The sequence below is a fragment of the Poecilia latipinna genome, unplaced genomic scaffold (assembly GCF_001443285.1).
Source record: "Poecilia latipinna isolate Pla-1442-1.1 unplaced genomic scaffold, P_latipinna-1.0 Scaffold1626, whole genome shotgun sequence".
Classification (NCBI taxonomy): Eukaryota; Metazoa; Chordata; class Actinopteri; order Cyprinodontiformes; family Poeciliidae; genus Poecilia; species Poecilia latipinna.
Window position 1 is genome coordinate 1 of NW_015114242.1, and position 23121 is coordinate 23121.

The following is a 23121-nucleotide window of genomic DNA, read 5'->3' on the forward strand; positions in this document are numbered from 1 at the left end:
ATTTACACATTTGCTTTAGGTTTACAAGTATTTTACTTTGAAATAAAATTATTTTTTAAAAACTAAACATTTTTGAGAAAGCAGCACAATCAAAAACTTAAAGAAAAAAAAATCTAAATAATTTAATCTCACTATATCAGAATGATGAGGACCAGCAGACAGATTAGGGAGATATTATGGAGTTTTTAGAAGGGTGAGCTTAAAAAACAAGATCACACAGTGCTTAATCCATCTCCTTAAAATGGGAGTAGTTATTATGGCAAACAGTCCACAGGCCCAATAGAGAATCCGTGGCATTGAAATTGATGTTCGCAGATGTTTTCCTTTCAATCTGACTGAACTTGAGCAATTTCAGAAGGAAGAGTCTCTCTAGTCTCTGGAAAAGAGGATCCCCCCCCCCCCCAAAAAAAAAACCTGACAATTATAACTGCAGCCAAAGGTGGATCTCCAAAGCACCGACTTTGGGGGCAAAAATACAAAAGCGTGCCGAGCTTCTCAGATGTTATTTCTCAGAAGATTTGAAAAAATATTCACCTTCCCAACTGGAGATTCATTTGTTGGAATGTTGTCTAAAATCATCCAACAAAACACTGAAGTTTGTGTTTGCAACGTGATCAAATTAGCACTTTAGCAGCTTGCAGGTGTCTATCTTAAGCGGAGGCAAGTAAAAGGAAAACATGTTTCAGTTGATAAGAGAGTGTTACTATCACAGCGGGAAATTATGTCATGAGCAACCAAAGCATTTCCCTCTGATTAATTGAGCCATATCATGCAACCTCTGCTGATAATGGCTGCTGTGATAAAGTCTGCTCCGTTGGTACCCTGGTACTCTAATCCAATTCCCTGGCACATATTCACGTTTCCATGGCGAGCCTTTTTGTTTCACTTCGCCACACGGAACCAACATCTTTCCGTCTGCAAGAACTTCGACGTCCCACATCCTCTCATTTATCTCTGGTCCACGGGATTAATATGATATAAAGTCTTTTCATACATCAGGGTGGAAAAGTTGAGAATATTCTTTGTCTTTGTCAGCTTTTTATGTGAGCAGGGGCTCTCAACGCATCAAAACCTCAGCTTTCTGCGTTGCAAACGGTAAATTGGTCTTCATTTGCAATAAAAAGCCAGAGAAATTGTGATGAAACCGGTTTGGATTAATGATCACCACTTACAGATTCCTTTGTAGCTACATTGTTTGAGAGGTGACCGTGGAACGACCTGACCCCGCTGCCATCTCCAAACAGCTCCCAGGTGAGGCTGACACAAGCCACCGTGCCCAAACACAGAGATAATCAGATCCACCCGGGTCACACCCAAAACCAAATTCCACGAAAAGCATTGTACAAATATGCAGATCAGTACAGAGCAAACTCGTCGCGTGCGTGAACACGCACGCTCTGCAGCCGTTTTTTGGTTGGCGAGGACTTTTTTCCTGTGTTTTTTCCATCAGCTTCAAGAGGCGAGTGCTGCAGAACTTTGGCATGTTTTAAAGGTTTTTAGTGGGTTTTGTCAGGCAAAATAGAAATGCAGCACATCTAAGCGTAGCAGGGCTTGTTTCATCAAACTCAGTTCTGGAATGCTGAACATTTCCACACCTTTTTGATTTTGTCATGTCACACACTTCAATGGGAATTTTATGTAATGAATCTCCAACATGTACAGAGCATAATTGCAAAGTGCAAAAATGATGTTTCCTGGTCCACTAAGTATTTTACATATGAAAATTTTAAAAGAGGGAACAGTTTAAGAGGGACTGGAGTGGAAACAAAAATACCTGCCACACTTTTCAGATTTATTGTGTTTAAAAAAAAATGTTTTAAAAAAGCAGTACATACGTTTCTAATGTACATTTATGCACTACTTTGTGTTGGTCTGTCACAGATAATCCAGATCAAAAACACCAAACTATTTGTTGCTGACGAAATACGACAAAGTTGAAGAACTGTGAAATCTTTGGCCACCAAGTTGACATTTCACTACTTGGCTTCAGTGGCGACACTCGGCATGCCAGTTTGTTCAGCTCAGCACAGGGTTAATTATATCCAGCCCCGCTGCCCCAGCAGAGAGACACGCTTTTAGCACAGCAGTGATGCTGACAGCAAGCTCTGACTCTGAGTCACCTGTTTGGTTCAGTGAAGAGCTTCACTTCACTTCTGCTCGGCTCGGCTCAGACCAGAGAGCCATGAGAAAAAGGCTTGTGAGGCTGTGACACACACGGCTGCACACATGACAGCAGAGCCCAACAGGTCTGGGGTAAGAGGAAAGAGGTGCAGTGAGTCATGCATGTGGTGGACGGCGGCCGGTGGCGAAGGGATGGCGTGACCTCACAATAAATTACCAGAAAAATCCCAGCCTTTTGAGTGGAGCACACTTTAGGAAAAACATATCACTTTTCCAGAAATATATTTCACCATGAAATCTTAATATTTCCAATATTTGGAACAAACATCTTTTGCCAACAGAACATCCGTCTCTGAAAAATATTTCCCAAAGCTGCAACATACAGAGATAATGGTCTTTAATGATAATGGTCTTTCATCATTCTTCATGTAACACTGTCCAGAGTCCTGGTTCATGTCACATGATCTCGTCAGTTCAACAACAGGTTCTCCACAGGGCAGATATTGTCATGAAGACAGTGTGAGCTTGTGTCTGATCGTCCATTTCTGAGTTAATTTGCTTTGCATCACTAATCTGCTGAAATACACAATGATGAGCCATTTTTAGCTTATTGCTAGAGTCCTTAGGATCTGTCTTTAAAATCTCCAGACAAAGTTTCTTGGGCCTTTGGAGGAGAACAAGCCCACAGCACCACAGATCCCTCACCATCTCTAACAGCTTCTCCACAAACTGATTTTGCTTTACAGCCAAAACCACCTGAAGCGATTATCACTAAAATAATCAGTCTTAATCTCATGTAGCGTAAACACAGGGCTTTCCAGTAGTAACCAGCCAACTATTTACATTTGATGGAAGGAGAGAAAACTGTTTTGTTTTTTGGGGGGGGTTTTGCATGTCTTCAAACATTGTCAAGTAGCCAGCATCTAACTCTCACTATGGAGACCTGATAACCACTAAATAAACTCAGTTCTTTAACAAAGCTTTGAAGACTTTGCCATCTTCTGTGGCAACAGGATAAACTCAATTGTGCGTTCAGAAATGTTGCTAAAAGCTCCAATCGTTTTAAACATTTTTATCTAATGCGCTCGCTGTAGTTATTGCTATAAGTGTCATGTTTATTCATGTTTATATTTTGAAAATTTTTCTTAGAAAGATTTTTATCTTGCATCCTGTTCACTCACCAATGTCATTCAAAGCTTTAATTTCTCCTCTTATTTTTTAGGAATAGATGGGGTGCCAATGAGGCATCAGGGATTCCGCATAAAACAATGTTTCCAGTCAATAAATGTGCTCAAATGTGCTTATTAGTATTTTTTTTTCTTTCTTTCTTAAAAAATAATCTGCAGCAGCCAATAAGAACTGGCCATCTTTGAGTCAAGACTGCCTTCAGATCAACCCGCTTCAAAAGCCCTCGTAACTGGTCTCTGTCCTTGTAAAACACGATCCTTACACTCATCTTTGTCTCATCCCCTTTAAAACCATAACTGAGGTCCCCTGCGCGACGACTGGTTCCATTTAAGATCCGACACATCTGCTGAGGTTGCGACGACACTTGGCTTTTATTCTTTCGACGAGACGTTGAGCCAAAGGTTTGGCCATCTGTGTTTTGTTTGCTTGAAATACACAGGTTGTCATGCTGACATGCTTGAGTCCTTTGAAGTTAAATGATTTACTGTGTTCAGAGGAGTAGAAAAACAATCCATTATTCTTTTCGTGTTTCAAAGCAGACTGAAATATGTTGAGAGAGTACCTTGAGAGGTGGGTATCTTTTATCTCAATCCAAATGCGAGACGTCATTTAGAGTGAAACACATCTGCTTCTTTCTGTTCTTCCTGCTCCATAAGCCCAACACTGAGTGCAAATAGGTTTTATTAAAACGCCTGCAGGTAAACAGCAGCTTTACAAATACGACTGGCTCGGCAAGGAAGAAAACGCAAAACGGAAATAACTCATCCTGGCATGCGAGAGGTTGGTTTGCATCCTGCATTCCAGCATCCTGGAGCAGGTGGATGCATCTTTGTATTTCTGCACATCATGACTTTATGTTCTAGGACTTTCCAGGTCGAATGCATTGCTGGTCTTTGGATCTGTGTCGAGCATTTAGTGCTTCACACTGTCCACATCTGACAGAAACACTCTGAGCACATGTGGACAGCATGCACCTTCACGCCGTTTCCACGAGGCATCGGTCTTAAAGAATGAACTCTGCTCGATACCCCGCTTTCCTCCTGTGCGGGTTTTGTCCATTTGTTTTGATCACTGTGTAACTGGGAGCAGATTTTTTTATTTTATTTTTTTTTTTAGAAACGAATAAACCTTCAACAAACATGGATGTTTATTGGTCATATGATACAGTTGTACTGCTACACTGCAAAATACAAACAAGTTTGTTCGTACAAGCACTGCTTGTAACCGTCTACGCAACCTACAGGCCTCGCTGCAGACTGATTCATGAGCTACGCCAAAGTGAATCCTCACAAACTCACCACAGATGGACACGTTGAAAGCTCAAATACAAAAAAATATATAAGTAAATAAAGTGAAAAAGGCATTTGCCCTATTGATGTCCACATTACTAAATAAAGATTGAGCTGAATTTGCTGTTCACATCCTGCCCCCTAGTGGTGCTCTCCACCTCCTGCATAAAGCTGTGTATTAATATGACAGTTTCAGGTTTTGTGTTGAAATCGTCGGATATGATATGTGCTGCAGGCAAAACCGATAAAAACGCGTGAAGACAGAAAACACTAAACATCATGTCAGCAACAAATACTTCCGAATGAGTTCCAAAAAAAAAAAAAAGTTGCAAAGATGATTCAAATGCTTTGTTTTCCCGTCCAATTTTTAAATGTTTAGACACAGAGGAAACAAAGAATTACTAAAGAATTACTAAAACATTTCATCCTGTTCCACATGGGACATCTGAACAATTTTAACATCATTGTCCAGGTTTAGCTTCTTTATGTACTGAGCCCAAGGACACAGAAGGGAAAAAAAAAAAACGATAAAATGTAACTTTTAAAGGAAAACCTTTTCCAAAACCTTTTGTTTCTTGCAAAAGGATTTGCAAAATTCCAACAAGTATGAAATCCTTGTCCGTCTATAACCAACCCTTCAAACATAGATGGGACAATGTAGATGACGATGCGTGAGGCTTTTTGTTGTTAAAATGGTTCATTCTCTGGAAAACTGAGCAAAGTCCAACATTTGTTTCTGGCTTCTTATACACAAAACATCCAAACTCATGTTTGCATATTATGTTAGAACTGAAACACTGAGGTTATCAGCAGAAGGATTGCTGGGACATTTCAAGCGTCCTAAAAAAGATGTGAAAAAATATCTCTATATTGTGCTCTCAAGTGTTACTAAGATTCCCCTCCATTTTGAAGGATGTGTACAACTGGACACTAGTGACTTAAATTAACCGTAATCCCTCACCAGGACATTTTTGCGACACCAAATTCCAACATGCACCGAGTCTCTGACTAAGTGTCTTTGTGTCCAAAACCACTGCCTGACAATAAACAGCAGCGATGTGTGCAGCCTGAGGAGCGCACAGTCCCCACCATGACTCCATGTCTGCCCTGATTGTGACCAAAGCGCCCTTAATGTTGAGGGATGAAACCAATGTCAGGCCCGTCGCCCAGAACCAGCGCCCTGCGGCTTAGCGTGGGCGAGGGAGAAGCCAGGCGGAAGGCCGGGTTGATCGAGTGCAGCGAGTCTCTCCTGTTGCTTTTGCTGAAAGCGACAGGGGGCAACAGGGGGCAAGGGTCAACCACAGCCTGGCGGGCGAGCTGCCGTGAGCAGCCGGAGGAGAGGGAGGGCTCTGCGGTTGCTGGGGCGCTGCTGGAAACCTCCTGGACCAGCGGCGAGGTCTTGGGGTTCCCTGAAGGGCACAGGCCATGAAAGTCAGAGGAGTGGAGCATCCTCTCCAGCACGTCCTTCGTGCTCTGAGTGCACTGTGTGGAGAAAGATAAACAGGGCAAATCAAGAACAAAGGCAGACTTTGAACAGGAAAGAGTTCGAATCAAGCAGGATTCATTTGGAAACCTTCTTCACGGCGAGAGCAGCGAGACAAAGCCTCGGGGCAAGGCTTGCAAAAAGGACGCACGTGAAGAAGCAATGGAGGAAGTGAATTGAACGTATGGAGTGACATTAGAGGGCAACCATGCACAAGCCATGATCCCAGAGAATTGGAAAGTTATCTAAACTGCAGAAATCTTTATCTTAAATTAGTGTCAATGTAACTATTTGAACAGTTACTTTGTGTTTCTGCTGGACTTAGGCGGAAATACAAAGAAACTATTTTAGTTTCGGTTTCTTCCGACCAATGTCTTGAAGAGGCTTTAGGCAAATTTAATGTTAGGCCTCCGAAATATCTCTGGAAGAGAAGGACGGAACATACTGTGTAACAAGTAGCACTATTTCTGAAACATTTTTGAAATGAGGTTTAGTGGTGGTGATCAGAAGACAGTGAAACTTTTGAGCTTGTAGTGAATAGTGTAAGAAAAACACACAATAAATTAGTTTAATTCATTGATGCCTCTCAGTAAATTAAACCAAACTTAATTTATTTCAGTAATTAAATTCAAAAAGTGAAACTAAGTTATATATAGATACGAATTCGTAGTACAGTTATATTTTTAAATACTTTTTTTCTGATGGATGATCATGACTTAAAGCTGATGAAAACCCACGTTTAAAATTTAGCATAAAAATCCTACAGATCATCTTCAGTGTCTCCCTGAACTACATCAAACTCTTTAGTGAGATTTGCTTGTGCAGATTTTTCTACCAAACGTTTTCCTTCCACTTAACTTCCCATTACTATGCTTTGATGCAGAGCTCTGTGAACAGCCGACTTCTTCCTGAATGACATTTTGTCACTTACGCCCCTAGCGGAGGGTGTCAACGTGTGCTAGACGACTATCAAAACATCAACGTTCATTGGGACTGTGAACATAACATTTCTACATCAAAAATTGATTAGTCATTTTATCGGTCCTATGTGATGTAATGTTTTAATGACTAATATTTAGGGTTTCCGTTGGCTGTAAGCAACAATCATAATTAGTAATAAATCCATATCTGAGGCAGATTTTTTAAAGATTAATTACCAAAGTAAATAAACCAATCTATGATTTCTAATTTACTGAGGTGGAGCAGTATTTTTAAGAATTCACATTCAAAAGTTTGAGATAATTAAAGTTAAGATTATCAAATTTAAGAGTTATTATTATTATTATTATTATTATTCTAAAGAAATCTTATGAATAAAGTGATAATATCCATTGGAGTGAAGATATATATATATATATTTTAATTACAAAGATGTACTGGAAGCTGAAACCTTCAGTTCAAAACTCAACAGGATCCATGAAAAGAAGTGACCTACATCTGTGCTCTGGAAGAGAAAAAGCTACATAAGCAGGACAGAAAACAGATCTGAGCACATCTCGGATCGATCGATGTGTTTTGTTGTCTTTGTTCATATATTGGGGGGAAAAAAAGTAATCAAGCTGATTAGTGAAGCAGCTAAATAAATAAATGCTCCTTACGAGGTAAGATTCAAACTACATGTGCATACAGATTTAAGTTTTGTTGCCTTTTAGAAAACATTGCTAGAGACGTGGTTTGTGCTAGATCATCAGCCGTAAGAGCAAGGTTGATCCTGCAGCGAGTGAGTGAGGCGAGTGAGCGAGCAAACGTTAATGACGGCAAACGTGATTGGCTGTGATGAAGCATGCAAACCCACAACCATGAGTGATCCACACCATCATCAGACACCCATCACAAAATCTGCACAGGCTGCATCTGGCATAGTTAGTAGAGCAGAATGTAAGCGGTACAGAGGAGCTGACGCAGAAAATGGAAAGTGATGAGATGTTGGGGTTGGCTCGACATCGACGCCCTACTCTTACCATCGACTGTCTACCTGCAGCACTGTTTACCTTCAGGCTGTGCAGGACAAAGAAAATTCCTGACAGTTCTCCTCCTGGCAGGGTGGAACGGATACAGTACACAACACAGAGGGTGAGATTTGTCATGTGTCACACAGTTACAGTCATGGTAAAAAAAAATAAAAAAAAATAGGAAAGAAAGTACACCCTGTGTCAGTTCAAGTATTCACCGCCTCCTAAAATACATTCAAATTTCATGTACGAAAGTACTTAAATTCAGAATCCACTGTGTCATTATCAAAGGTGAAAGAAGGCACAATGGAAATGTTTGTGAATTATACGTACGCCCAAATAACCCTAAAATGTTGAGTTCAAGTCAGAAGTTGACATACACTCATTTGAATGAAATTCACATTGATTTGAGGTTTTTAATTATCTTTTTCTAGAGGAACGATGCAGATTTCAAAACACAAATCTTAAAAATTAAGTTTAAATTTAATGCTAATTTGTTTTTCTAAGCCACACGCGTGCAAATTCATATATGCAACTCCATCGTACTTAAATAGACTTTAGAGTTGGACAGTTTGATTAAAATGTTTTCTGCCACAGATCCAGCCTTAACGGGCTGTTAATACGTTTTCTAAGTTTTATGTTGCCTTGCTTTATACGTTGCTAAAATAGTTTTGGTGTGTTTAGGATCACTGTGTCCAGAGTTCAAACTCTCACCCACAGACTAACACCATGATAGACTGAGAAGTTGTTGACCAAACAAGTAGAGACTCTGCTCCAAAACTGACACCTTCCAATATTCAGCAGCTGCCCCCAAGGAGGATCTGGAAAGTCTTCAGGAGAACTTTTGAAGCTTACACAAAATAAAAACGATGAGTTGAGGTGACGCTTTCAAGCTAATGAGGTGAGCAACATCATAATAAATAAGACAGGCTAACATCAAGTTTAAAATGGCTCCATTTTGAGCCACAGTGAAAAACTGCTTATGTGCCAGGAAAACAATTTATATGAACTTTGCCCTTTCTGATAACTGGCCCAGTGAAAAAGTTTGTTCCTACCCTGGTGTCTGCAAACAGACATTTATCTACTGATCAGTGGGGGTGCAAGTACACGTGAGTCTGTGTGTGTAGTTTTAATCGTCTTTGGAATAACAAATTATTCCCCTCTGGGGAACATAAAGCTGTAATTAGAAGTAGTGGTGAAAAAAGAAAGAGAAAACCAGAAGTCGTAAATATTATTTCCTCAATCGTCTGTCATTTCAAGCGTTGAAGTAAGATCTAGATCAGGCAAGGACAGAAAGGAAGTCCCTCTAATTGGTAAAAACTGCAAGCAGAGCCTGAGATAATATTCAACCAAATATTACATCTAAGCAGTTTGTTGCAATTGCAATTTTGGACAACTTTTACGTTGCATGACGTGATGATTCAACATATTGTCACTTATTAGAAATCCAACAAACAATTTCTAATAAGACATGCAAGCTAAAAATGAGGGTGTGCAAACTTCTGATTCAAAGTGTACAACATACAGGAAAACAACAATTTGAAAGGGGTGTACTTTCTTTTTTACCATAACTCTAAGTAAAAGGTATACAAAATGTGTATCTGAATCGGTTTTGAAGAGCAGGCTCCTGATGAAAGGTTAAAAACAGCTTCAAGTGTAAAATGTTCAAAAACAAGACTAAACTCAAAGCAGACCAAAACTCAAAATACAAAAATAACATTTATTTAACAAATAAAGCAACTCATTTTTATGATCATGACATAAAAATAAAGCAATGGACAAAGCAAATAATAAAACATTTTGTTATGCTGAAAATACTCAAAGAGAAATGTACTTCAGGCATACGAGTAATGATTCCTAATAAAGTGCTGATAACCCAACAGATGTCCACTTAAAGGCCCTGATAATGAAAACTGGTAGAATATTCCTATAAAAACATGCAAAAATAAAGTCAGTAGTTTAACAACATGGAGCATGGCAGAGAAACATGTTCGTTAAGGCAAATAAATAAAAACAAAAACTTAAAGAGAAACAAGGCGTTTACTGTCCAGTTAACATAGTTGCTGCAGTCTGACCGTCGGCCAGCTCAACTTTAATCTTAACAGATGATTTCAGTCTCAGTTGTAAAAAGTCAAACTAAAAAGTTCTCTGCTCACGTCCAGTTGCACTAATCTGATCACCTCTACTTTGAAAACTTGAACCTGATGTGATCAGTTATTTCAACCGAACTCTGGTGATGTTTCGTTGAGACGCTCGTTTTTCAACAACAGAAAGAAAAAAAAAAAAAAAAAAACAATCATGGTGCAAAGTTCTTAACAACGGTAGCAGAAATGTAACTGCTGGTGGTTGACGCTAATCGAAGGACTGAAGCTGGAGGTCTGGAGGTTGACGGAGGGGGACGCACAGGGTGGGAGGGGCTAACAACCACACAGCAACAAGAAGGGAGGCAGGGAGGGACCGCAAGCGCTTTCATCATACCATGTTCGCATCGCTCTTGGGCGTGAAGGGAGGCAGCTCCATCTCTGAGGCCGCGGCGGCCGGGACCGCCTCGTCGGGAGGGAGGAACCCTCTTCGATCAATCAGGCTGGAAACAAAGCGGACCGTGACACGCGGTTCGAACAAGGAGAGGGATTGAAAGCGTGACAAATAATTACGCACCTGGGAGGCATTGGGCCGCATAACGTAGCACAGCAGTTGGTGATGATGTTGCTGTAAGTGTAGGGGTTTCCGGACTCCTCCGCTCCCCGCTTACCCGACCACGACCCCTTGATCTGTTGATCAGCACACCGATCAGCAAGTAATAAACGCCTCAGCCCAACCCAGCGCCGTCAATTTACAGACTGGAATACTCACGTCTTCATTCGTGGTGAGATTGGAGGCTACTAAGTAGGTGTGGAAGCCTGAGAGGCCCAAAATAGACCAGATGGAGAAAAAGCAAATCACCAATTCCACCACAGTGCACAGGGAAGAGTCAAGGCAAAAATGTTAACATACATGGCACCAGTCACAAAGGGCGAGTATTAGATCTCACACTCATCTCTACACAAGCTGGGAGAAGACTTTGATCAAGGCAGCTCATCAGCTTTTACACAGATTAATGTTAATAAATAAGAATATCATGAAAAAAGTTAATTTCAGGAACATATTATATTAGGACGATATATGGGATTCACTTACTGGAATAAAAAAAAGTTGAATAATATTCAAATGTACTATCATTTAATTAGATAAAATTGAAAAGGCAAGCAGACAAACATAAACTCACTCCTGCTTGTAGTAGATAAAATAATCAAAACTGAATCTCAATTACCTGGAAATGTATATTATTTTTCACTAAAATCATCTCAAACAGCCATAAAACACCAAATCTTCTGTTTAAAAGCACTTTTGCTGGGCAGGCTGCTTCTAAAAAGAGAGCGCAGCATTAAGTGCTCCGGTAAATGCCAAATTGGCACCAAATTTAGTCAGATCTGACTCAGCCCACTAACATTTTAAAATAATAATAATAAAAAAAGACTATACAAAGGATATCTTGCAGGACTCTCCTGAACGGCTTGAACGATGCCTTTCTTTGCTTGAGAACCTGTAAAGAAAAGAAAAAAAAAAAGGAAAAAAATCTGAAAACTAATCTTGGCTCATGACAAATGATCCATCTCCTTCCTTTTAGCGATGTGGCCACTTACGGAGGGTGATATGTGTGATGACGCAGGCAAATATAAAAGATGTCAGGAAAGACAGAGAGATGATGAAGCTGTAGAAATAGCGGTAGTTGCGTTTCCCGACACAGTTCCCCACCCATGGGCAGTGGTGATCAAATCGCTCTGAAGGAACAGAAAAATGGAAAATATGTCAAATATCGGCAGTAGCTCGTAAAGAGATCAACAACAAAAAAGAAAAAAAAAAGAAAATGCTGGGAAGTAAAACTCTTAAATGAACCATCATCTGGAAAACATGCTAATTATGACTTTTTTTTTTTTAGTGTGGAAGTTGTTACTGAGGAAAGAAGACTCATATTTTCAGTATCGGTGAGAAACCACAAAAAATACAAAATGAGGAACAAACGCCTAAAAGGAAACTATTTTCTGCAGAAGCAGTCCAACTGATCATTTATGCTACCGATACACTGCAGTTAAGGTGAATACATTACAGGAAAGTTGCTCTATTTTATCCTGTTAAGAACCATCACATCTTCATAAGAAGAAATGATGGTTTTAGAAAATCTCAGTCCATATTGATTAGAGTTTGGTTTAGCGGTGCCCCACAGAGGGCGCTGTTTACCACTATATTTGCTCATACAAATCTAAGACTGTAAGTATGTTTTCTTTGCTTTAAATGGTAAAATCTTATCTGACTGCAGAGCTGTGTAACGGACTCGTCTCTCTCACATATGCAGTACCATGTCATCAATTAACCAATGATCAAAGAACTGTTCCTCTGTACAGATGAGTGATTTAACAGTGCAACATAAAACGGTAAATCTGAGCTTTTTCCTCATAAATCTTAAAGATTTATTGTTACTTATAGCTTACAGGGGAAAAAAAATCTGAGTTTTGAAGCCACAACTTTGCAAATCAGAAAACTGAAATCCAGCAACAAAATAATCCATAATTGAATCACTAATCACTAGATGGTCACCGATGGCATACAGTAGGATGGAAAGTGACAACAGTTAAGAGTCGAGTCTTGTGATGAGCAGAGGCTGGTGGGGTTTTGCTGTACACAACATAGGACACAGTCACTTCCTGTAACTTGGTCACTAAAAAAAAAAAAAAAATCAGTTTGTGAAATGCACAGCTAAAATTTCCCCACTCTGCTGGGGAAGTGACCTCTACACCAGTTCTCTTGAAAGCAAATGGTTAACAGCAACAGGGATGATTTGGATTTAATGAGAGTGATAAAACCGATTTCATTCTGGTAAAAACATATAGGCAGTCCCAAACTTTTCAATGATGACCTAAGACTTTAGGCAACAAGTGAGTTAGTTTATTATTTTTTTTTTTTTTATAAAGCAAAAGAATAAGTGGTGATCCTCCAAAACTATTCTTACCAACACAGTTGTCACACAGACTGCAGTGGGAGGTCCGTGGAGGCCGGAACATCTTGCAAGTGAAGCAGTACTTGAGCTTTACCACCTGCTGGTTGATGAGGATCTCCTTGGTTCGAGGAGGCGGGCGATATGTTGAGGATCCTGAGGTATCTGTGAATAAAAGATGTGACATTTTAACAACACGTGTCCTCCGGCACGATCAGATCAAGGTGTGTGTGTGCAGCTATAGGCTCCTCCTGCCATGACACGGCGCAGTAAGCTGCTTAGGTCTTTGTCTATGTTTCCACAACAAACGTGTCCTCCATATGGCAAAGTTCTTTTTGCCATATGTTCAAGCGGGGGGTCTTACCTATCTGCCTCTCTATGTCTGCGGCTTCGTCTGCCGTGGCTCTGGGTAAAATGCCTGGATCTGTAAAGCTGGTTCTTAGCAAGGAGGCGACCACAAACAAGAAGAGCACCCCTCCTATCACAGGTATACAGACGGTCAGATGCTCCACCAGGAAGGGGCAACTGTTGGAAATAAAACAAGTTTCATTACAGCAACACAAAAAAAAAAAAAAAAAACTTCTCGTGTTTTATTTATAGTCGTACAGCAGTCTACAAGTTACTCACTCGAAAGCAAAGAAAAGGCCACTAGTGACAACAATAAGGCCTAGTGTTAGAGGAAGGACGCCGTTCTGTCTGGCCAGGATGAGCCGTCCGTCGCAGAAAAATCTGTTTTTCCCCGGGAAAGCTTCCCATTTTCTCCGCGGGCGCTGCACCTTCTTCTCGGCGGGGTTTTGAGCCGACAGCGGCGAAACGGAGAGCGCCCGTGGGTCGATCTGCTGGTACTCGCAGTTCTTCATCGTCTACGCGGTTCGGAGGTAGCAAAAAAGGCACCCAAACCCCCCCTTTACACTCAGGAGACGGTATTCTCAAGATTCATTTACAGGACATTTATTTGTTACTCCTGATAGCACTCAGCTGTCCATCCTGAAGCTAAGTCCAGCTAGCTAGCGTAGCAACAAAGGCATTCTTTACCGCGGTTCCTAGGTCAGTTTTACCAGCTGAATATATTCGCGGGCTGACGACGAACAAACCGACATGTTTGGTTGTTAACTTAAATCCGTGTGTATATATCGGCGAAACATTTTGTAAAGCAAACGCGAATTTTATGTAGACAGAGACGGCAGGTCAGGTTAACTGGACTGGTTCTCCTTTTTCCTTTACTACCAACAGACGTGCGTCATAGCGAGCATAGACATCGCAAAGTAGACGCAGCATGAGCGTCAGGTTTGTGCGCTAACGTTGCCGCCATATTTTGAGTGGCATATATATTTTTTCTGTTAGAAAGGGCTACATTGTTAAAGCTGGGTTACTGTAAAATACTATATTTCTGATGGATCAACAGAAGGTAGCGCATATTTGTATAGCGAAAGGAAACACTAATTTTAAAGTTTTAATTTTCCAAGTAAAAAACAGAAAACCATTCCATTGTAGCTCTGCCTGTACAGTTAGGTTTATCCTACTGTAAGATGGCCCAACTGGCCCAGTTTATTTTTGCAGCCTGTAAAATGCTTTTTTGCAGAACTTACAAGAAAAGCCTTGATGTCCCCATTCCCTGCTGGTGAAGAGCATTACTACAGCATGATGCTGCCACCACCACTACTATGGTTCAGTATGAGGGTGATGTTTTTTTTTATTTGCTGCAGGTTTGATTTTGCTTGCATTTCACTGATGCACTTTTTCCACAAGTGTGTCATGTCCCCACACTTATGGTAAACTGTAAACAGGACTTTTCAACAATGGCTGGACTAAACAATTGTATTTAATCAGGTTTAAATATATCCAGGTGGAATGTTTACTAATTAAGTGACTGGATTTTATGTAGAAATACGCAAGTAAACATAAATGTACTACACTCTGTTTGTAAGTAAGAAAAATTAATTCTTTCTCCTCCTTCCCATCTTCTTTACTAGCTCCTTAGGTCTATATTTCACATGTAATCCCAATAAAATTCATGGAAGTTATGGAATATATTTTTCCTATCATATTTAGATTTTCACACTGTTCATTTCGGCTCGATTATTCCCTCCATTTTCTTTCAAAAAAACGAAAACATGCATTTTCCTGCCTATCTAGAATCTTCCGCACACGACATAAGGTGAGCGTCTACTCTTGTATATCTATGGTGGCGAGAACGTAAAAATGACGAACGCACTACGTTAAATTTGAAGGACAATAGGAGTATGGGGGAAAAAAATTCAACAAACTCTGGGTCAGCCTGCGAATTCCGAGTTAGCTTACTCCGAGTGGGAAAACCCAGGCTCTTCGGTATCAGAACCGCTGGTTTCCATGAGTTCAGTGGACTCGGAGTTGGTTCACCTGGAAGCAAGCGCGAGCACCAGCGCCATCCAAAGCCTTCCTGCGGATGCCTTCAGTGAACACACCAACAGCTCCTAAAAGAGATCGACTTATTTCACGCCGCTAGAGCAGAGGGTCCTCCTTCAGGCTTATGAAGAGCATGCTCACATATTTAGTAAAAAGAGCAACAAGGCAGCAGCAGCTACAGCGAGACAGGCTGCATGGAAGAGCATTGCTGCCCGAGTCAATGCGTCGGAATGCACCACGCCATTTATCTGTATGAAAAAAAAAATGTGGTAGATAAGTGAGAAAAAAGTGGTATATTGGTTAAAATTTGGTTTTCATTTAGGTGTAACTCAGGGGAAAAACGGACTTGGATGCAACTGAAAATGAAGTATAAAAATATGATTCAGAAAGCTAAGACATGAACGAATATGGCTATAATTCAGTAGTTAATTCAACATGTTATAGACTAATTCTTTCCCTCATTATAATACTTAACATACAGTGACTTGCAGAAGTAGCATTTTCTCAATGTGTTTTATTGGGATTGTGAAATGAAAGAAAAATGATTCAGGGTTTTCAAAAATGTTTTATAAATAAAAATTTCAAAGGTGCTGTGTGAATTTCTGTTCTCAACTTCCTTTACCCCGATAAATAAAATCCAGTGCAGCAAATGACCCTCAGAGGTCTGCTAATTATTAGAGTCCATCTGTGTGTTTGATCTCAGAATGAAACATTAAAAAATAGTTTGCATAGAAGTATGAAAACAATCATGATTAATCATNTACTGAAATAATTGTCAACTATAATAATAATCGATTAATTGTTAACTGGAGCACACAAACTTAAAAAAAGGTAATTTNCTGAAAGAACAACATATTCAGTGAAGTAATTCAGCCAAAACTGTATTTTGTGCTGTCCAAGTATCAAAAAATAATCGATAGATTATTCTTTTTTAGCTTCAGATGCATCTTTTCCTACAAATGATCAAACATATGCTAAAGGAATGCTGTTATTGCATTTTAGGCTATAAAGTCATCTCCTTATCCTAAAAAGTAATTGAATTATTTGCTTATTAGCATTGTTTAATGTATTTCTACATCATAATAAATGATAGAATAATTGATAAATAAAATAATTATTTGCAGCCTTTCAAAGAAGAATTGGGAAAAAAAAAATTTCAATGTCTGATTTCAAGCCATGTTTTAATTTGTAAAAAAAAACTTGTAATGCACATTTAACATCCAGTATATTGCTTGTTATAATTTGACGCAGTTTTAAAATGGTACATATTAATGTCGGAGCCATTAATTTGCAGATACCCGTATAATTTCTTAAAACGATTCACTCTGAGCTGCATTCAGCCAACAGAAAACGGGCTGCGGCCCGAAAAATCGACACTGAGCTACTAATCCCACCCCTGACGGAGGCGGAGGGGCTGGCCATCACCCAAAGCTCCCCCAGACCCGTTTCCGAAGGCATCTCTGCAGACAGCTCACCTGAACCGGATGCCAACCAAGACACAGGTACCCACGTCAGAGCTAGGACTACACAACCACATATATTTAGCCGCACATGCAGTTAAATGTGGTTATTCATCCACCTTTCTCTTCCCAACAGTTACAGATGGTGTCGTTTACGTTGCTGAGCCTTCAGCCGCTGCAACAGGCGAAGAGCCTGCAGTCGTAAGTACACTACACACTGCTTTTGCTTCATGGGGTTAAAGGTTACTGAAACATGATTTCTTCCTCACATCGCAGGAGGATGATGTTCTGTCTGCTGCCACCAAGGAGGAAGCCGAGATTCATACCGAAGTAGATACTAGTATTCTTCCTACTATCGGTAGATTCTTTTACGAGTCGTACATTGTTGTCCTTTGACAGAGAAAGGCTGGCCACTACCAGGACGGGATTCCTCCGACCTCCACACCACGGCTCCACACAGTGGGTTCTTAATAGTAAAGACTTGTGTTTATTCTGCATTTTTGCAGAATTGCAGAGTTATACAGGCACCATCTCCTTAAGACTATTGAGAAAACAGATAAAGAAATCATGTATTTGGACCGCCAAATCAAGAAAGCGGACCTAGAAATTCTTATACTGGAACGCCAGTTGAGGTGAGTGCATTTCCTTTATAGGTCAGACATATTCATTGTTGGAACACCATTAATAAATCCTAATATTAGTATTTTTCTTCTAGGGAATAAAGGAGGCTGAATGACTGAATTATTTATTTTTTTGGTGGAGAGACTTGTTAGGAGACTGTCTTTCCATCTGGGATGTCTGCAAGGAGTTGCAGAGAACTCATGCCACAGTAGTGTCACATGATATATTGGTGGCTACATTGACCTTACAGTGGAACTGGAACAAGAATCTAGTAGCTGGTCATCTGAACCTAAAGTCCCAGCTCATGGCTGGGGGTAGTGGACCACCCTCTGCCCTGCCCTTAGCTGGTATTTGTGAAATCATCTTATGAGTACTGTGAATACATTTGAGCATAGAGTGGTGGGAACAACATGCAGAACCTTAGGCTTAATCGTACATCCAAATATGGAGCTCACACTATACATGCGAGTTGTTTTGTGTGATTTGTACTATTATTGCATTATTAGGCACCATAATGCCTAAGATTTGTTCTGTTGCCTTAGAACAACTCTGCTGCTCTAAGAGTTGTTACTTAATGCAACGCTGCCAAACTCATAGCAGCAAAATAACGCACTTAAGACATCTAGACGTGGTGAAGACTTGCTGAAGTTCAAACCACCCATCAAATGGAGACTTTGAAAATGGCGTTGTTGTGTTATGGTATTTCAGAAACTTTTGCTGCTCCATCAGGCCTTTGTTCTCTAAGGTTTACAGAGAGCAGCACAAAACAGAGGAAACATCCAGTGAGCGACAGTCGCGTGCATAAAAGTGCCTTTTCAAGTTCAGAGGTTAAAGGAGAATGGGGAAACTAGTATGAGGTGATAGAAAGGCAACAGAAGCTCAAATAAAACTTTACCACTACCAAGCAGACAGAGCTTTTCTCTTCTGTTGCTCTCAAAGTCTGGAACTCCCTTCAAAGGAAGTCGTTTCTCTGCCAGCCAAACACATCTTTTTAAATCCGATTTTGTTTTTGCTTTGTGTATTTTTTTTTTTTTTGTTTTTCTGTGTTTGTTGAAGCACTTTGTGATTTTCATCTTGAAAGGTACTGTACAAATAAAATTGTACTTACAAAATATATGCAGATATACCATCTGTAATCCTTACAGCAGATGGGCTCCAGCAACAGACCATGACATCGGGGCGGCTGCTCTTGTCAGCTGAGAACAGGAATACAATATCACTGTTTGGGCAATTTATCTAGAGCAAAGCAATTTAGCCAAGTTGCGAGAGGTGAAATCTGCAACAAAAAAGAGCTCAATCACAGGAGAGAAACCAAAAGAAGCAACATCTTGCCTGCAGGGAAAACATTCAGTACCGTCAAGGGTCCAACAGTCCACTGCTGCTGAAGAGAGATAATATTTAGGATGAATATTACAGTTGCAACTAGAAAGACTAGCTGCTTTGTTCGCTTCCAGTGTATAAAAAGTGATTGTTTACCTTTAAGCGGTATTGAAGAAATGCCTCCAAATGTCACTTTATCATGCATCTTAAAGGTTAAACTCTTCAAGGATGACCAAATACTAAGCTCATTTGTAAAGAATGTTTTAATAACCTCAAAGTCAACTTGCCAGTGCCACCTTTGGTAAATGTGATTTTGTGACAAACACATTTCAAATATTTTCACCAGTGCCTCAAAAAGTTACAATTCAAAGAAAAATGAATATAAGCTGAGAAAAATAAACCAAGTTTCTATTTTTGACATCAGTTTAAAAAAAAAAAAAAAAAAAAGCTGTTAAGGTTGAGTATTTGCATTAAACGTGCAGTACCTGTGAGGGAAGATGAAATTATTTGGATTCTGATGCAAGTTTCAGTAATAATGTTCCCCAAGTAGAACCATGCAACCACTCTATACTACAATGTGCAATAGTGCGAATCAAGCACAAAATATATGTTGTTGTTTTTTTGTTTTTTTTGTTTTTGTTTTTAATCTCGGAGCGTCTCAAACTGGGTGACAACGTAAATATGAGGAAACATTTCAACTTTGTCCTACAGAGATTTTTTTTTTTTTTTAAATCAGACATTCATAAAAATATTTATTTTATGCGTCCATTTTTTTCCAAGGCAAACTACCATTATCATTTTATATTAAAAAGTTAAAAAGATTTCTATTGATATGCCCCAGCAACCCTCATAAATGAGTGTATTTACACGCCAGTCCTACACAGAAATATCCCATTTTGTCTTCACACTACTGTGTTAAATCAAGTCCAAGGCAAGAAATTACAATGCAAAGCGAGGCCCAGTATCCAGTACGAGAGGAAATAACCCAGGATGCTCTGAGTGGTGGGAGAACAGGCTTTAAAATGTGGCAGCAGTGCAAGGATGGGGTTCTGGGGTGTGTGCATGAAGCTGCTTTTGGGATCAGTCTGCAGCTGCACATTGGGGTTGGAGGTCTTCCTTCGGTGAAGAAGCGGCTCGTTGAGGAGGAGGAGGTGAGCGCTTATCCAGAAGGGCACCGGAGACGAGGAGGCCATGAATCTGGTGAGAACCTGAAAAAGCCCATTGAAGAAGAATTGGCGTTACAAATATCCATCAGATTACAAAAAGCAACAAGAAGTTATGATTTTCTCACCTGCACATGCATGCACAGGGTTCCAAATATGAGGAGCACAGTTGAGTGAACGACATACACGAAGGCTTTGGGGTTAAAGAAACCCGGTGTTGGCTTCTCCAGTCCCGTGCCCCAAAGTCCGAGCCTCAAACACAGCTCTGGGTTAGCCTGAAAATATGCATAGGCGGCCATAATGGCGAGCGTAGCCATGGGCATAGCCAGAATAAAATTTGGTATCTGCTTCAGCTCAAAGTAACGGAGGAAGCCCACGTCCCAGTACACGTCCTGAATGTGCGAATAAAGCAAAGGGAGGGGTCTCATGCACCAGAGCGGCGGCGGACCGTTTTCATCCGGTACCCGGTAGCCCCTCCGCTCCCCCAGGGACAAAAGAGCCGGATGGATCTGCTCCAGGGAGGTGGACGGCGTGCAAAACGTCCTGTAGCCGTAGTACTGGAAAGCACAGAAGGGGAGCGCGATGACTACAGTTCCAAAAAGGGATGTGAGCAGGAGACGGAGGATGACCCAGATATAGTGCAGGACTTTACTGTGCCCTTTAGTTGTTGCCCGATACACACGAATCTGTGAAATGGCATTCAGTGACGGGAGATACAGAAGAAAGCCTATGTTAACCAGTCCGTTGGACCGCGCTGCCGTGGCAATGCTGAGGGCCAGGCAGGCTCTGAGGGTGAAGCCTTTCTCCAGGAGGAACAGGCCACCGAACGTCAGAGCAGCAAACAGGCTCTCCGAGTATCCAGCGGTCATGAACACATTGGCGGGCGTAAAGCAGTACAGCAGGCTGGAGAGCAGAGCGAGGCGTCTGTCCTGAAGAACCGCTCTGCTGAGGGCATACAGGGCAACCACACTCAACAGGAAGAGGGCGGTGTTCCCAAGAGCAACAGCCAGAAGCAACCGGCCCCTCACACTGAGCCAACTGCTGAGGGGCCACAGCAGAGTCTCAGCGAGGCCCCGCAAAACAATGGGGAAAAGTGGGAAAAAGGCAAAGTTGTGCTCGTAGAGGTATCCTCTCTCTGCAATGAAGAGAAAATGCTCAGCATCCCAGTGAGCGAGGCCACCAAACAACCAGTCCACCACAGGGTCCAGGTACAAGGGCTCTTCTGTCCGAGGGGGCCTGAAGGCATCGGCTTCATGGTCAGGGATGGCAGCGTTCAGGACAGCCTGAAGAGCAATACATCCACTTTGTTACTATATTGTACAGCCAAACACTAATCACATGTAGACTGTAGCAGATTGAGAAGCCTGGTTCACCACCCAGGGCGTTATTACGTCAGGGGATGGCATGTTTAAATGTCGGTTGTGTATCACACGGTTTTTTTTAGTAGCCCATTCAATACAGAAGAGATGCCCTAAGCATGCGCCCACTCCTTTTCTAATTTTTAAATCCTCTGAGCTCGCTAAAAAAAAATATACATATGTAGTTTACGTTGCTGATGTGGTATTTTCTCGACTGACTACTTCCCAGATTTTATTGAATTTGGACTATATTAGATTTAGTTCAAGCTGAAATCTGCGAGGTCATTGAGAACTCAAAAGGGATTCCAGCTCTATCTTTCTGGGTCTTCCTCTCCCGCGGCGCACTTTAAGGAAACTCCGCCACTGCGTGTTGACTGCTCTACCTCGAATTAGTTCATACAATTGGGGCTAAACGTGACAGATATCTAACTACATTTAACTATAAATGACTTCAACCTTACCTGCAAAACCAGAGAGAGGCCTCTGGTAACTGTGGCGAACTCTACAACTGTTTTGACATCCATAGTCATTGATGAAACGGACAAACTGTGGACAAACCGGTTCCGACAGCCATCCGCACTGCTACAAACCATTCACCGTCCCCATGTTTACTATGAGACATCACTGAGGACTGAACAGTGTCTGCCAAATAAGCTAGTTATAGGTTTTCATTATTTATCCCACCGAAACATATGGTCGGAACAAATGCAACCATTTCGACATTCATGTAGGACCTCTAATTGTTTGTCGCTTAGCTATAAATCTTTGTCCTCATACTGCAGCAGGATGCCTCTTTTCCAGAGGCATTGTAACTTCCGGCACGCAAAAGAACTTCAAAATAAAAGCTTAAAAGCTGTGTCAAGTATCCGATCGACGGAGTCGTTCTCGGTATTCATCACTCAGTGATTCTTCTAATTTATCGCTTTCAAACACTAGACTTAAAAGCAAATGATAGAAATAAAATGGCAAACTGCAATCGAAAGAGGAACCAGAAGAAAAAAACTCGCGGTTTTTGTCCTTTTGTGTTTGCGTCACCCGAATAACGCGCTGTGCGTGACCCGGAAGAGGATCACTTTGTATGGCACACGAAGGGATGTCCGGAAGTGCTAGTTTTCCTACATTTAAATATTTTCTCAAAACGAGTCTCGCCTAAACAACTACACATTTGGACTTTTATTTTGGTTGTTGTGAAACCCAAAATAGCGCTAAAATTTGCTAGCGTGCTAATAACAGTTCAGTATTATATCCAGCAAGAGGCGCCAAAGAGTTATAATGACTTACTAATTGCTGCATAGCAAATAATTTGTATTACTACGAACAGAAACATTGCAATTCTGCTTTGGGACCTATTCGAATGGCAAGAAACTAATAAAAAAAAATCATTTTTAAAAACTATTTTAAATGCATACTAGTTGTGCAAACTTAAATGAGACCTTTGTTTAATCGAATCTACATTTTAAAGCACTGGAATGTGATGACAAACAGCCTGGGCTACAAAAAAAAATCATCTCTCCTCTTTCACTTTTACATTATTGCAATTATTTGAAAAACATTAAACCTATGACTGGCTAAAATAAAATAAAAAATTAACGAACTGATTCAATTTGAAGCTTTTATATGCTCTTCTAAAGTCAGATGCTTTAATTTTAGCAGGTTTTGCATACCATAAAAATTAGTCCAAACAATGACAGTATAACAAAGACTAGAAAGTCAAACAGATTTTGTGCAGAACTGTGAAATCTCAATTGA

The 23121-nt window shown here is 40.6% G+C and overlaps 2 protein-coding genes across 5 annotated transcripts; both read right to left on the reverse strand.

Moving 5' to 3' along the window:
• Positions 1–4434: 4434 nt before the first annotated feature.
• On the reverse strand, positions 4435–14321 carry zdhhc18a (zDHHC palmitoyltransferase 18a). 4 transcript variants are annotated; one of them, XM_015059406.1, is made up of 10 exons: positions 13693–14318; positions 13430–13590; positions 13081–13230; positions 11717–11854; positions 11565–11616; positions 10887–10989; positions 10692–10804; positions 10512–10617; positions 8043–8116; positions 5989–6080 (listed from the first exon to the last, which is right to left on the reverse strand). In XM_015059406.1, exons 1-9 carry the CDS (start codon positions 13923–13925, stop codon positions 8075–8077), a joined length of 1098 nt encoding a protein of 365 aa, XP_014914892.1. In that variant the 5' UTR covers positions 13926–14318; the 3' UTR covers positions 5989–6080; positions 8043–8074. The 4 variants fall into 4 exon arrangements, with proteins under 4 accessions (XP_014914891.1, XP_014914892.1, XP_014914894.1 ...); XM_015059408.1 differs by having other exon boundaries at positions 6064–6080; positions 8073–8116; XM_015059405.1 differs by lacking the exon at positions 8043–8116 and having other exon boundaries at positions 4435–6080; positions 13693–14321.
• A 4969-nt stretch (positions 14322–19290) lies between these two features.
• pigv (phosphatidylinositol glycan anchor biosynthesis, class V) lies at positions 19291–22357 on the reverse strand. The gene is made up of 3 exons (XM_015059404.1): positions 21834–22357; positions 20143–21297; positions 19291–20059 (listed from the first exon to the last, which is right to left on the reverse strand). The coding sequence occupies exons 1-3, from the start codon at positions 21963–21965 to the stop codon at positions 19772–19774; spliced, it is 1575 nt and encodes a 524-aa protein (XP_014914890.1). The 5' UTR covers positions 21966–22357; the 3' UTR covers positions 19291–19771.
• Between the last annotated feature and the right edge of the window lie 764 nt (positions 22358–23121).

What these genes read in the sequence shown, in the direction of transcription:
- pigv (XM_015059404.1), bottom strand. Translation starts at nt 21,965, where the DNA reads ATGGTTTGTAGCAGTGCGGATGGCTGTCGGAACCGGTTTGTCCACAGT. An exon ending in GCCTCTCTCTGGTTTTGCAG is followed by an intron (nt 21,298 to 21,833) that starts GTAAGGTTGAAG and finishes ATTGCTCTTCAG; the next exon opens with GCTGTCCTGAACGCTGCCAT. An exon ending in CCCTGTGCATGCATGTGCAG is followed by an intron (nt 20,060 to 20,142) that starts GTGAGAAAATCA and finishes GGGCTTTTTCAG; the next exon opens with GTTCTCACCAGATTCATGGC.
- zdhhc18a (XM_015059405.1), bottom strand. Translation starts at nt 13,925, where the DNA reads ATGAAGAACTGCGAGTACCAGCAGATCGACCCACGGGCGCTCTCCGTT. An exon ending in ATCTCACCACGAATGAAGAC is followed by an intron (nt 10,805 to 10,886) that starts GTGAGTATTCCA and finishes GCTGATCAACAG; the next exon opens with ATCAAGGGGTCGTGGTCGGG. An exon ending in CCAAGAGCGATGCGAACATG is followed by an intron (nt 6,081 to 10,511) that starts GTATGATGAAAG and finishes TTCTCCACACAG; the next exon opens with TGCACTCAGAGCACGAAGGA.